The sequence below is a fragment of the Melanaphis sacchari genome, unplaced genomic scaffold (assembly GCF_002803265.2).
Source record: "Melanaphis sacchari strain LSU unplaced genomic scaffold, SCAv2.0 Contig10_pilon_pilon, whole genome shotgun sequence".
NCBI lineage: Eukaryota > Metazoa > Arthropoda > Insecta > Hemiptera > Aphididae > Melanaphis > Melanaphis sacchari.
Window position 1 is genome coordinate 5,670,058 of NW_020270420.1, and position 17,201 is coordinate 5,687,258.

Here is a 17,201-nt window from a genome sequence, read left to right on the forward strand (position 1 = left end):
TTTAAAAAAAACGTATCAGCCGCCACCGACACCGATTACGGGCAACTCCAACGAGCCGCGGCGACGGGTACGGAACCAGCGTCGTGCACTTGCCCCCGCCGACGGAGGACCGAGAGGTGAATGAATCTGGCAACGTCTGCGCCGCGGTGCGATCGCCGCCCGGTCGGCGGTTAGTTTGACAGCAGTCACCGAGCCACCGTCGGTTCGGCGGTACGCGCGCCGCCGCCGCAGTTGCTGCGACGAGTAACTCGTTACAGTAACGTTACAATGGGACAACCGAACTTTAAGCCGCCGCCGCCGCCGCCGGTTGCGCGCTTCCAGCGATTTGCTCTGCGATGTCATGTCGCGCGGACGATTTTTTTTTTATTTTTGTTATTATTGTTATTGTTGTTCCGTTATTTCTTCTTCGTCACTCTGGTGGTTTTGTTCAGTCGTCGATCTGTCGAGTTTTCTTAATATCGGAGCGCGGACGCGTGCGCACCGCATCTCGCGGAACAAGAGGTGAAAGCGCTACGCAACGGCGGCAATGCTGTTTTGCAATAGGGAAAGCTCTTCTGCGGGTTCACTGGACTCTCGTTCGCAAAACAAATACGACCGCCGACCACAGTTCCGAGATCTCTTTATTGCAGCAGCTGCAGTTGCTGCTGTTGTTGTTATTGTCGTTGTCGTTGTTTTTTTTTTTTATTTAATGAACGACGGTCTTTGGCCGCGCAGGTCTCGTTTCGTTTCAAGTTTGTAATCATAACATGTTTCTCTGAGATTTCTGACGAACTACAACCTAATATGTACACGGAATTTTCTATTTCTTTAAATCGATATTTCCCTAGACTAAAAAACAACGACTTCGTAGGTCGAAAAGCGGAATGTGGTAGGTAATCAATCTATCGTATGGAAAGAACAACATTGTCGCGGGAGATTAGGCGTGTTAACCGAAATACGCATGTGCTATTGGTTCACTTTTTACGATATATTGGGGTTGAGGTTGATTCAGAGAGGTAACGTCTTACCGAAAAAAATATCATTCTGTATTAAAAGATCCGATATTTTCACTTTTATAAATCGAAACCTAACTTGATAACAGCTAAAATATTAGTATCTAAAGAAATAATTAAATGTAAACACAAAATACCTAAAAATGTAGGTAAAAGAGAGATTACGTTTAAATTATAATGTGCATCGTAGAAATGGATGATAACTAAATAGTAAATACTGCGTAGTAGATATATTTCACTCAATTATAATTAAGTTAAAAGTTTTAATATCATTTTTATTCGAGTAGTATATCCATTATTTCAGAATTGCTTCTTTATCTACTGTACACATTATATTACTATTCGACCATATTGGTAAATATAAATAAATAAAAAATAAATCATGTGATATATTAATATATTAAACAAGGCAAAATATAAATCAATATCTATAATAGTAATTAGTAAATAAAGTAAACAATTTGATTAAATTGATAATCCAACATTAAAGCATTTATCAGAAGGAAACAAGTAAAATGCACAAGTCATGTATATGGAGATAATTGTATTAGGAAACGGGTAATGATATATAAAGTTAACAGTAAAAGATCTAAAGGTCGTTTCAAAAAAAAAAAAAATGGATGGACACGTTAAAGAATAAGGTTAAACCCTGGAAAATGAGCGCAAGGAACGAAGTTGGAAATTAGTAAAATTAGAAAAGGATGGCATGAATGTTGATGGCATAGGTTCAGCGAAGATTGGACAGGCAATAACTACTAAAAAAGGAGAATTTAACACAAATACTACTTTTGTTGAATAAAAAAATAACTGTAATTTACTGTACAAGTATTGTACATCACTTAACAATGATTAATATGAATACTTTTATTTGTTAGTCATTTTAACATACTTGATGTTTTAGTCAACTCCTATAGAACAATTGAGATGCAGTGCACCATTACGTCTAGAAGCATAATTTATTCGTATGGCATCGGCACTCTTTTAAATTTTCAATGATTATTAAATAAAACTAACTGAAAATGTATGACATTTTGTATTAATATCTTACAATTAAATATTTTTAATTGCAATTATTGTTTGTCATAAATCAGTAAGAATACAATTGGTTTTAGATCATGGATATAAATAGGAAAAAATGTTAAAAATTAATGTTTTTAATGATTGAACACCATAAAGATTGTAATTTTTTGAAACGTATACACTATGGACAAATCGATTAATAAAATTCGGTAATCTATATCTCCGTAAATATTAATTTAAATTGTAATAATTGTAACTAAATAGATATTATTATAGACAATTGCATGTCGATAATATTTTGCATATTGCAAAACAATTAAGCATATACCTGACATAGGTAATTGAACATAATTAAGGAAAAATATTTTACATGACCGTCATTCAATCAGTTAATATAACTAAAGCTTGACACGAAATAACAAGGACATATTATTATGCTTATACATATGCATATTATACTAGTGTTGTATTAATCTATTATGTCCAACTAAAAATGTAAATTAAAAATTACTTACATTTTTTTCTATTTATTCGATTAGTTAATTAAATCGAATCAATAAACTATTAAATAGGTATTAACAGCAATAATTATTAAATATAATAAGCAAACCTAAAACCGAATCGAAATAAAAACAAATATGCAGCTTTATTACAAGGACATAATATAGTGTAAACATTATAAAGATTGTAAGTAAAATAGAAATAAAATATAATGCAATTTTAATATATATAGCAAATTAGTTTGTTAATCACTAATTATATTGAAAACAAGTTTTTCACTTTCGTACATTACAATTATATTAATAAATTATTTCATTAAAAAATATCGAGTAGGTACATAACTCTAAGAAAATCAACGTATTATTTTTGATTTTTTTTAATATTAATTATTTATTCAATAATCAATAAACATTATTATCATACATCATAGTTTTCTTAGGTTTTACGTACCCAACAAACCATTAAATAAAGCACCATTTTTATATAGAAGTTAAATATTTTTAAGCATACAAAAACATCTTGTGGCCGTAAACTATTTACATCATAATGAAAAAAAAGTAGCTAACATTACGAGTAAAAATTTTAGAATATGGAATATTATAATTTTATTCAACACACGCAATAAATTTCGGCATGGTTTTACAGTTTAAACATATTAACACAATTAGAAAATTTCCAAGATTGCAAAATATAACGATTGTTTTAAATTAAATTACTCGGTATGCATTTTAAATAGTGGTCATAACGTTCACAATCACCGTGTACACACCTCTTAATGCATTTTATTAAATGTACCAACCCGGCAACCTGTGTTCGTTAAAAATTAAAAACCATACTCATAAACTTCCAAGTATTTAAATATTTAATATCATTAAGTAAAAATTATTACACACAAAATGCAAAGGTAATTTACACGAGGAATTCGTGGAATACAACTTAAAAACTAATTCAAAATTTTTAAATACCTGTTTTAAAATTAGTGTAAAACATGACTAAGATAGCGTATTAGAAACCGACAACATTTACAAATAATTATAATAACTACAATTTTAGAATCAGCTTTTTTTTCTATTATTACATATGCACATAATAAGTTTATGAACGAGAAAATATGTATTTTTATTATTTTATTTTTCATTAATTTTTCGGCGTACACAACTGAAACAACAACGAGGACTCATGCGTACATAAAGCACAATAAAGTAATTAAATAATGTAATGGTTCGTTTCCGCGAGTACCCGATAACGGACTAGGAACACACGCACACGTTATTGTGAGATCAGTAGTAGTTACGTCATAAGCTTATAATATTCATAATCATATTATTATTATTATTATTATTATTTTAATAGTGACAAATGTTTTTATACGCTATCGATAATAATATTACACTGAATTTCTTTCAGCCCAATCGATCGAAATTTACAACATAATAATTATTATTATTGGGTCTATGTATAATCATTTTAACTGTTAGTCTTTATCAGCAACTGTATGTGCGCTTAAACCATCATGAACGAATTTGTGTTTATGAGTAGTATGTACATACTACTGTACATTGTTTACATTTAAAATATTTTATTGAATTTGATTTCATTAACAGCCATATAATGATTATCTTTTAAAGATAGAATGTATATACCATACACGGTATAAAAGATTAAGCGTAGCAGGTGCGCATTAGATAAGATGATGGAAAAACAACTTATGTAGAATCGCCACGGTTACTACAAATGCAAAATCATAAATTATGAAATTTTTCAAGTTTTTCTTGATACACTATAATGAAAGTACCTATTCAGTCAAATAGTATATAAAAATCAATAGAATAATAAAATTTAGCAAAAATATTTAAAAAAAATTAGTTATCTTTTCTTTATTTTTCTTAATTAATTTAGTGCTAGTTATCAGAATATATTACATAATAGTCGATTAGATAACATGTATAATATAAAATACAAATTACGACTATGATTATGAAATTGAAAGTTAATATTGTGATTAAAACTTAAGTAGGCATTTATAGGGTTGTTTCTTATTATCACAAATAGTACATTTTGTGTGTTGTAAGATACTTTTGTACAAACGTCTACAGAGAATGGGGATTATTTAGATAATATTTTAAGTTAGTAAGCTCCAAAGTAAATTATAACTTTGAATTATATTTTTTGTCGTGAAATACATACACACATTAATTAATATTATTATATTTATATTTTTGACATTTTGAGATCTTTAGCATATCTACCTAGTATTTAAATTATACGCGTCCACTTCTCTACTCAAGCAATTCTACAGTTGCCTAAATGCACAATAATAAACGCAACAAGAATGACAACGACGTTAGTCCATAATAATCAATCATAACCACTTGCGTTTAAAAGCAACACTACATTTGATAACGACGGATTTAGAAGCGAGTTGATAAAAATATATAATAGGTATAATGTCTAATTAAAAAAAAACCACCCACGAATAAAACAAAATTATAAGAAAATATGAAATATGACAAAATAAAAGTATTTGATATTTAACCATTCTTAGATAACCCTCGTATATAATTTACCAAATATTTTATAACATAGTTTTATTCCACACAGACGATGACGACGGTGACCGTCACACACACACACATCATGCATAAGCAATACGTATATATTATATTTAATTATAATCAACTCGATTTTTAATTAGACAGGTACCAGAAAGAGGTATACACCGTCGTCACATCTGGCGCAGTGTCAATTTTATTATACAGCACATGAAGGTAGGCAAAGTGCGTGCGTCCTCTCCAACTACACACACTATAATCACTCACTACCTTTATCTCTATAATATCCTATACCTTTCGCACGTTCCTCTCTCTCTATCTCTATCAGTGTAACACGGCGGGGGCGTAACGAAAGATTGTAAGCGATAAAAATATATGATATCAACTCGAACAAAATATTTCGTGTAAGACACAACGGAATAGTATTATAAAGACTCACCCGTGAATGTATGGCCTGGTGGAGGCCGGATACAGGTGCGGCGGCATGGTTGGACTGGCCGACGGTATGGCGGCGGGCTCGTGGTACTCGGTGCTGAGAGACCTATCGTCCAACTTTTGCTCCACGTTGTGAGCTTTCGAGGCAGACTTGATGTCCATGAACGACACGGTGGCGCACACGCCACTGCCGCCCAGCACCACTTCTTCCTTCGATCTCGCCAGTATTTTAACGCTCTGCACGCGTCCATACCTGTGGCAAAAAACACACGTCGATATTATTAGTCATGTCCGAACCGAGCAACAGACGTCCGGGCGACGATAACTGTATATAGGTATTTTATTATTTTATTTTTATTGAAAATTAATTGCAGAAATGTCTTTTTTCTTTTTTATTCTATTCCATTTTTTTTATGATTAAAAATACGTTGCAACATTAAATACATGATTTGTTATGGCGTGAAATTACGGGCGCCGGCGAGTAGATGACGAACGACGAATAACAACTACTACACTACTCGACTACCGGGCGGCGAACGCTAGTGAGATGATGGTGTTTTGCAGAACGGAATCGGTCGGTCGGGGCACGCGCAAAAAACCCAGCGACACACACACTCGCGGGGCAACGGCGGCGACGGGCGCAATTTAATGCACTCGACGAAATGCGCCGCCGCTCGAGTCGTGTTAGTCGTCGCTCCGTCAATCAGTGCCGCGAATTTCGTGCACGGCCAACCGGCGGAGGTGGACGTGCACGACAATGACAATAAATATACGAGTACAAAAAACTGAACACATACGTACGCCCCACAACAAGCCTGCACCGGGTTCTCCACAACTATTATTATATTGATATAAATGCGTATCAACTATATGAAGCACGGTGATACTACCCCGGAGGAAGTCGAAGGGGTTGCGGAAAATAGCAACCCCCCCTGGCCCGGAGAGAGACTGTAATATAAAAACCCCAAAAACACACGGTCGTCGCATCGATTTTAATCGAAATGACGCATGAGCGCGGGGCGTTTCTTATACCAGACGAGTGGAATTTTTACTTTTTTTATTTCCCTTGTACGTTTCTTTCTCACTCACTCACTCACTCACTCACTCTCTCTCTCTCTCTCTCGACCAAATAAAATATTATATAATAATAGGTAAGTATAGAATACAAAATATTATTGCTCAACGTTTATTAACTTTATTTACATGGATTGATATTCCATTATACCTACTACCATACACGACACATGCTCATATAAAAATACTAACCAATTTCGTAATGTTTTTGCAATAATTATAATTTTTTTTAAAACGGCAATTAAGTAAATACGTATTATTAAAAAAAAATTACGAGTCCAGGCTACACGCTACATGACATGTAAACAATTGTGCAGGCTCGGATGAGCGAATACAATTTAAAAAAAAAATTATTGAACAACGTTTATTTATAAGCAGATAAAGTAAATTAGTCTATTTCCGAGTTCGTGTTCTACATTTTTCAAATAGTGTAATACAATTAGCTATACGATGAATATATTTTAAATTATGATTTTACGACTAATTAAAATTAACTTCCTTAAAATTATAACAAAAAAAGTTTCTCGCACTTAACCATTTTGGAGTAACATAAATCAAACAATAACTATTTTTTTCATACTTAATATTTTTTTTTTAGCAATTTATTTACATAAATTCATAATTTTAATTCATTTTTGAACTATACCTTTTTTATGAATAATTATTTAAGAAGTTATTTCATTTAAGATGTAACATGCATTTATTTTTATACGGTTACACCTGGTTGATTTTCCTTGGTATTTAGTACACATCTGCGACGCATATGAAGGGTAAGTAAATAGCTCCTAGCAAAAGTAAAAGTACTTTTACGACCGCCTCCCTCATGCTTTTTATATAACCAAACTCCGTCGACAAGATAAGGTTCTCAGTTAACGACAAAAGTTCTACAAACGTTTTACACATCATTTACATAATTTTCTCGTTTATTTGTCTATAAATGGAACCATAGTCCATAGAGATAGATTACATTTTATCGATTACTAAATTAAAATTTTGATGAAAAAATGTTAAGGTTAAAAATTTGTTTTTATTTGCCAGAAAGTAGAGCTTTTATTCATATTCGTATTGGCTATACAATGCAAATAAATTAATATTAATGAGCAAATATATGTACCAACCCAAATTATAATAAAATAAATCGTACACATATTTATCGTGGTAAATACGTAAATAATTGAGTCCAATTGATGTCAACTAAATTCTTGACCTAAGAACAGATAAAAATACTACAGCGGCGATAAGAAAAACTATTAAGTAAACAAAAATAAAAACGTAAATTGGCTGTTGTTCTTAATCCGCCCCGACCTAGTCTATCTTATAATATTGGACTACTAAAAACGCTAGTAAAGTCAAAAGCTATTTATCATCTCTCGACACTCCTCACAAAGATTCTTAAATGTTTATAAATTATAAATGAAGTTAGAGACTATTATTATAGACTATTTTTACCCTATTCTTCGTATTATGCACGGCGTTCGGAAATAAATGTTCTAACTTAATTTTTTAATCAAACAATGTTAAATAGCTATACATTTATGATATATATATAATTTTTATAATTCTCACATGAAAAAAAAAAGGTATTATTTTAAACATAGCTAGATTTTGGTATTGTCTAATTTACTTTAGGAAAATTATAGTTAATAATAATATTAAACACGCCCAGTCATGATATCTTGATTATACTCAATTAGAAAATATTAGTTTTTACTGTTTATAGTTTGTATAAGAAGCACGTAAGAATATCGCAAAAGTTATAAATAAAGTCACCATGTAATTTTCTATATATAAAATAAATACTTAAAAGTTTGCAGTTTTACTGCAAAGTTATAGAATGTGTGTATAAGTAGGGTATAATTATTAGAATACATATTTTAAATTACATATAGTTTTTAACTAAATAAACAAATAAATACATCCTAAAATTCGAAATTTCTCATGCATAAAAAATAATTAAGATTTTAATTGAAACATCAATTATAATTTGAATTTTATATTTAAATAATACAGTCCATAAAAGGTCTGAAATAATTTCATAATAGGAACATACACAATAAAAAAAAGTGAAAACATGAACAAACATTATTTTTTACACCGATAGAAAAAAGAATATTTGATTTTTATAATAATATACTTATAATTTCTGGAAATAAATAAAAGTACTCACTGTCTAAAATAAAAAGTAACTGACTAAAATAGTAGCATATTACTGCATTCATATTATATTAGTAATTCAACCAAGATAGAACTGTGGTATTGATATTTTTAAATTTTCAGTATTTATTTTTTAATTTTTATTGTTTGATATAGGTATAGAAATATAGAAGAACAATTAAATAACCATATATATATTTTTTGGACAAAATCATAACAAATTTTGAAGAATCTAGAATTCGTAAAGGCCATAAAGAATGATTTTTTGTAATATAATTTACTATAGATTTTGTTAAATAACAATGATTTACCAATATCTCGTACATAACCATAGTAATTATTGTATAAAAATATAATTCGAATCAAAAAAAATTAACACTGTCGTCATTGAAAAAAATTGTAGTTAGTATAATTATATTTAAAGTCATAAATTACTTTGAGTAATAAGTTTGAATATTGAAAATTGTTTAATGTATCATTATTAAGGTTCATAAGCAATTATAACATATAATACTTTATATTTTTCAATTTTGTTATGATAGTTCGAGTATTTAAATTTTTATATTTTATAAATTTTATTTTATTTAAAAAAATATATTTACATTATTTAAACATAATTTAAAATTTTCTTGAGGTATTTTACCTTTTTATATTATACGTGATAATGTGATACAAAATTATTCTAAGCCTTAAAATATTATCCCAAAAATGTTTTATTATGCTACTACTTGTATTAATATGAATTGACACTGCAAGTTTATAATTATATTATTAAATACAATCTGTTTTTAAAATAATCTTTAGTTAGTGGCATAAGAGAAATAGTACAAAGGTAGCAATAATTGACCACTCAGATATTACCTTGTAAGGAGAGAGGGAAAGTTTAATAATACTTTTAAATTAAATTTTTTTACGTATTAGACAACAGAATGCATTTTAATAAATCACAGAAATGTGTATTAACATTATCATTAAAAAAACAAACATTATATACCACAACAAAAAGGAGAGGCATTACAATCGGATATGATATTCAAATAAATATACAAATATTATTAACTTTTTAAATGAAACTAAATTATACAACTTAATCAAGTAAAATTATTATTAATTAATTATAAATAAGATTATATGTTAATTTGGTAATAATAAAAATAAAAAATAAAACAATAATATAATTATATTGGTTTCCTTAAAAAAAAAAAAAAAAATCTTATTGAATCATTGAGAAATTCCACCGGTGTCCACCACTGATTTTGAATTTTTAAAATGTTAATATATTTGTTTCAAACTCTGTATTTATAAATGTTTAATATAAGTCCAAGTAAATTAATAATTATTCAGTTAAACAGGCTATCGTACATCGATACAGTTGTATCGAGATGTATCTCACTACGTCTTAGTTATACAAATACATAACAGCAAATTTAAGGTTCAGGAGAATTTATTTTACTCTATTATTTTTAAGTATTATTTTACCTTTTATTTTAAAAAAACTATATAAAAAAAAAATATCATAAATTTATTTTATGGAAAATCAAAAAAAGTTTAGCAAAAGCAAAAGCTATATACATTTCTTTTAACGATTAATTTAAATTTATATAAATAATCAAACGTATAACCCTCTAAAGATGTTGATTATTATATTATTATTATTATTTGCAGAAACTTGAAATATTTCACAATCATAAAATTGATATATTCAAAATGTTAGGACTCATTTTAAGTTATTTATGAGCATTTAAAATTTTCGATATTATTTAATATAATTTTTTTTTCTAATAGTGATAAAGAATTTACACTAGTTAGAAAAGCATAAAAGTTTTAAACAAGATTCTTTATAATTTATTTTTATAACACTTTAAAATACATTAGCACGATTTTTTTCAACAATGGTTTGAAATTTTGGATTGAAATGTTCATAACTTTAATCAAATCACAAAATTTTTTAGTTAGGCTGTAGTTAAAAATTAAAAAAAATTTATTTTAATAGCTTAGTTGCTTATTAGACTTATACGAGGGTTCACATATATAAATAGTTATTACAAAAACCTAAAAATCTCAAAAACACAAAACAATTAAATGTACATTTTTTAATATACAATTTAAGTTAACAATTTTGGCAAAATTGGATAATAAATTTTTTTAATCATTTTGTTATAATTCAAAAAATATTGTCCAAGGGATTCGAAACTTTTTGTTACCACGTCTATTTTTTTTTTATTATTATTACTAAGCATATTAGTTAAACATTTAAATTAATTTAAAGAAATTGATACCTTCTACAGGTATTATAATTTATAACAAATTCACGCCGCTCGTACATCATGTACTCACAATGCTATAACAGTTAGTAAAAACATAATAAATAATATTTTTTTACACACTTAATGCTATATACCTTTAAAAATTAGTTCAGCCAATTAGAAAAACTAATTAGAAATAGCGATATAAATTTAAAATAAAATATCCACAGAAATATAGGCTAACAACGACCGCTCAGAACAATTTTTAATGCAATTATTTATCATGATCTAAAATTTAAAAATCTATTTCAATGAATAACGAAGTTACACTTAATACCAATTATACAGCAGAGCGACTTCCACGGTTTATTTTTACTAATATTGAATTTATACCTATAGATATGTCGTTTTAATGAGAATATTCCCTATTTGTATACAGTCAGTATACTAGAAGTCTATAAATACGTATATAATTGTTGATATAATATTTATCAACATTATTAAAAATAAACATTAATACAAATATAAAATATTTATAAAAAATAATGTGTAGTTTTACTCCTAATATTTTTTGTCTTCCCCCTCTAAACCACACGTAAAATAGTTTCTGCATCACTCACTACAACAACAATATTTTGTACATAAATAAATAAATATACTATTTCAGTAACCATTGCGTATAGTTATAATATTCATTGTTTAAATGAGTAAACATAATAAATACCAATAGAAATACAAAGTGATAAGATATGATTACAGAAGTATCACAAAATTCTAATCTGGTATATAGTATAGTAAGCATTTTTTTCATTCATAAGAATATTTTTAATTTAAGAAATAAATAATATATAGATTAATAATATGTACGAGTTTATGTATCATAAACTATTTTTTTCCAGTATCATACTTAAAAAATATGGATTGATTTACTCCATAGTTTCAATTGATTAAAAAAATATAAAACATTTAACAATAATTATTTTATTTACCTTGACGATTTTATCTATTACATACAATCTTTTTTTTCTAACCTTATTTATTCCCTTAATATATTTGCAAATGTATAACCATTTAATTTCTTCATAATAAGGTTTTCAATGCTCTACAATTTCATTTACTAGGTATATTATTAAAATTTCGTATTTTCATGTCTACAATAAAATATAATCTTACTATGGACAAAATAGAGATTTCTTATAAAATGTGTTATACTTAAAAATCATTTGTAAACTATTGCACTATAGCCGCTAACTTGGGTACGCGAATATAAAATTATAATATATAGATCTTCTTTTTGTTATTTATCGTTATTCATTACAGATAATGGTTATTTGTTATTTTCAGTGTACTTCAAAGTACGAGTAATAGGCGGTTTTTATGTGTATGTATTTTAAGTTTTAATAGTAAAAAAAAAATGTAGTTATTTTCCCACAGGGCATCATTTCAGGGGAAGAAATACGAGACCGTCTGGACCTATAAAACCCCATGATATAAACTGTCGCGTAAAGACAATATACCAGTCACGCCTAAATAAATTAACATAAGAAAAATAATAATTATTATTATTATAAAGGAATAGACGAATCCGGTTTTCTGATGTTATCCGTTAGCGTCACAATACATATTAAATTCATATATACAAAAAGTGTTACAATATAATAACAGCGAATTACAATCTCTAGGTATTATATTATATTGACCTTAGGTCATAAAAATTGTTGGCTATTGGAACACATACATAAATAATAATATAATACAATTTACATCTTCTCGCCATTAATATTTCCGTCGGATCGACAAGGAAAAAAATTAACAGCGCGTTTACATACACACAAGGTGATATGAACACTACTACGTGTAAACGACGATAATAATATTGTATAAATATTGGATTAAATTTATTATTGAAAATCGACGACTGAATAGGTACATGTAAATACTTGCGACGGTGGTAGAAATAACAATAACTTATTATCCTGTATAAACAAACTATACACAATGATAATATGTAACAAGCCGGTAAAATTCTAAGCCGAACTACGCGTAAGTTCTTGCTATGTTGTCATTATCAGAACTGCGTAAACGATTGTTTTAAATATTGTAATAAATCATATAATATTTATAATATTAATATTATTTTGAAGTTCAGTATTCTTCCACATAGACAACGTTACTGCGTTCCTGTTAACGACGAAAAATCGGTTAGCCATGGCGCACAAAATATACTACGATGGAATACAAAATAAATCGACGTTTCCATTACAAAACGGTGAGAAAAAAGAATTATCTACAAGAACAGTATCGAGAAAAAGAAAACCCAAACGTTCAGTCGGCTCGGTCGGCGGTTTGGATCCCGAGCATCACAAGCAGCCGGGCCCCCTCCCGCCGTGCACCGTCACCACAACTACGACGGCATCGGCGGCGGCGGCCCGGCAGCGGAGTTCGCCCACCGACCTAACGATTCAAGCACGTCTCTGTGCGTGTGCGTGTGTGTCCAGGCTGGCCCCGTACGCTACGATGCCAAACTGTGCATGCGCGCGCACGCACAGACACACAGCCATACATAATAAAACTATGTGCTCCGGCGGCGGCCGGGCACGGCTTTCACATCGATACCAAACACCGCCACCGTACCACCACAATGACGACACTACTATTACAACCCCTCAAACATACACACACCCCCACTGGTCGGCCCAAAAGTTTTAAGTCATTTCATTCGAGTTTTTCGTTATAAAGTATCTCTAGTTGCAGACGTGCTCACTTTGCTTACAAGTACTAGTCCGTTCTCGGGGTTGAACGAGTTTTATTTGTTTACAGTTCACTCTCCGCGGTGTATAAATGATTTCATTCATCGATAAATCTATTCAAATTTTGTTCACGGGAACACTAAAACTGGAAACACAATCTCACAACACATATCGAGTGAAAATAATAATATTCTCAACTATAACTATACAGGTTGTATGGATCGTTAGTTTTCAAAAAGTGTTCACAGTTCAATTTTTAAAGAAAAAAAAATACTGCACTCGTATGCACAACAACCGGTTTGACGAGATTCGATGGTCCTCTTCTTTACCGACCCCCGTCGTGTATCCCTTAGCGACACACGTACCACGTTAACCAATAAAGAAGACCCACTTCTTCCCTCGTATTTCCTAAGAAAAAATACCTCGTGCGATCCCCTAGCGTTTAATGTAATAGTGTAACACTGGAACACGACATTGTCGTCTCACGCACACGTTTATTTTATCCGACGAATCGAGCACCGCTATTATTCGTTCGTTTTAGACTTTAAGTGCGTTTAAAATATATTATATTATATTGTACTCGGTTCGGGGAAAAGATGTTGCAAAATTTCACCCGAGCAAACACCGTTATAACACGTGTGTGACACACATTCGTATTGGTTTCCTTCCACAACGCTTAGTAAATTTTCTCGATCACTGATACACAGTTCACACACCCACATACTACAGTATACAACAGTTGCTGTACACGACCGAGAAAAAAAGCATTTGATCATATTTAATGGAATAAAAAAAATGTCGATTGTATATTATGCGCGCCAAGAGTCTTGTCGTTATAATAAACACTCGTCGTCGTATAATGGAGTATTAAACTACAAAAAAACGAATGATGAAAAAAAATTATAAAAGATGATGATGGTCGAGAAAAAAGAAAAATGAAGTGTTGTATGCGTAAGAGAGAGAGATGAAAGAGATGAACTCTACTACTAGTAGTACAACTACTACAACTACTACTACTACTACTACTATATACTACTACTACTACTACTACTACTACTGCCACCCGCCACACCGAGGCGTGGGCATTGTGTGCGTGTGTGTGTATCGCTCCAACGGTGCGGACGAAGGGAAAGAAAGAGAGAAACCGAGTACGACGACAACAGTAGTGCGGCGTTGCCATTTCGGTATTTTGATCCGTGACGGTCGATCCTACTATACAAAAACACCACACGCTCACTGCTATTATATTATTATTATTATTATATATAATAACACGTTACTGCCGACACCTTCAACAACGTTCCTGCTGGGTTATTCACCCACAACAATTATTAATTTAGAACGAGAACGACGGCTTATATTCTATACATATATAAAATAAAAATGCTGAACAACAACAACCGGCCGAGCATTAAACAAAAATATAATTATCCCGAGGATTGGGAAACGCGTACTTCACGCCGAACGGGAGGTTGATTTTTTGTTTTCGCAATACATGCTTCATCGACGAAAAACCAGGACCGCATTACAAAAGTTTTGTTTTCATTTTCAAGCACAACTTAAATATAAGCAAACGGAAGTGCAATCACTGGATGATTCCTTCCCTCACCACTCTTTTTTCATTTATTAATTGCTTGTAGTACATATCATATTCTTATAACATCCTTGGGCTGGGCATAAATTGTACATTTGTCATAAAAAATATATTATAAAAAAAAAAAAAAGGCTCAACTCAAATATTTCATTGTCATTATTTTGGAATTGAATATACTCGATTACCAACGCGCGTAATTAAATAACCCCACGCTACCATCGACTTACCACCCCTCGAACCACCCGAATTAAATTTGAGAAACAAGACGTCAGTAAGAGAAACGGAATACAGCGAATACTACCGCCGCTTTAGACGCCCACCTGCCACGATGATACTTAATAATAATAATAATAATAATAATAATTACGTGGCGAGCGCGCCAATGCAAAGAGGCGGCGGCGGCGTTTACCCGGACAGCATTTTCTCATTCCGTTAGCCACAGTTGTCGATGCGGTGTATTCTCGAATCTCGAGTGCGCGCGTAACAGTTTTAGGTTTATTACTGTTACATGTACATTGACCCACATTAAAATAAACGATTTTACCGCAATTCGTAGTATATTACGTTCAATATAAATATATTATTAATGCCTTATACAAACGATGTTAATAGCATCATAGAAAAAATATTATATTAGACCAGGTGTTACGCACGCACAACGTGCCAATTCAACACAATATTATAAATAACATATCACTACGTTTGTACGCGCCAAAAAAAACTAACGACGAAATAATAGCGGCAGTGCGCGGGCGCAATGATGAGATACTCGTTCATTTCCTTAACAGCCACCGTGGTATACCACCATATTAATACTATCATAGCACCGCCGGACGGGTTAGGTTATATATATTACAATAGTAGTTCACGTGTTGCACACGACTTGCAGACTGCAGTCTACAATATTGTCTAACAGAGTACTACTACAGCACCATGAGCAGTATACAAAATGTTCCGGTAGGGCTATTAATGCATTTAATTCCACTGCAATCGGTCGGAGGAAAAATATTATCGTTTACCGTTATTAATTATTTGTAAACATTGTCGTGTTGACACGAAAAAAACATCACCGTTATATTTAAGGCTCACGCGTAAGGCCATATTGTGTACCGTCGAATATAGTCACATACATGATGGTCGTGAGAGGAGGGGGGAGGTGGCTGATTTTCCGGACCATCAATTCTAATATTTTTTTCCGCCCACCGCAAATACAAAAAAGTTTTACCGGCTACCCATCGGAGTCACGCACCTCGACAGCAGATCGAATTCACCGGGAACGTCATCGTATTATTGTTGTCATAGATTTTTATCGATTACGCACGGCAAACGCGTATTTTAATAACACCTCATCTACCTGCAGCGTTATTTTCCGTGCAGTACGACTTGCACCACGTTGCACATCATGACGGTATCGTGTTCGATACGGGCAAGCCCCGTCTCGAAATAGTGTCCGCGCCAACCGCAAGAAAAATCACATTTATTATTATTATTATTATTATTAAAACGCGTGTTTTTACTCGGCGTGGTGTGGTGACCAAAGAGAAAGTACGCCGCGTTACCTGGGAATATATTATTATTAATACCAATATTATTAAGGGGATTTGCGACGTTGTGGCGTACACGAAGCATCTTAAAGTGGTGTAAGCGTGTGTGGTGTGGCGGCGAGGCATGTTTAAACACCGTCGCACACACATGTAATATCGCATCCTGATGGTTATGTAATAACGTTATTAATGCAACCGTGTGTATTACAATATTTATCGAGAACACAGTACGTACATAATACATATTATATATAAATAGTATATACAGAGTGATTCACCGTGTACGCTCATCCCCATTGTTTACTTTAATAATGAATAAATATCCAAAATTAGATTTTT

At 31.2% G+C, this 17,201-nt stretch overlaps 1 protein-coding gene across 1 annotated transcript in view; it reads right to left on the reverse strand.

The window, feature by feature from the left end:
* The window catches only part of LOC112603506 (protein split ends-like), a 54,692-nt gene that overhangs the window by 25,129 nt on the left and 12,362 nt on the right, over window positions 1-17,201 (reverse strand). Inside the window, exon 2 of the mRNA XM_025352100.1 lies at window positions 5,505-5,753. Within this exon, the coding sequence (XP_025207885.1) occupies window positions 5,505-5,753 (249 nt within the window). The remainder of the gene's footprint in view (window positions 1-5,504; window positions 5,754-17,201) is intronic.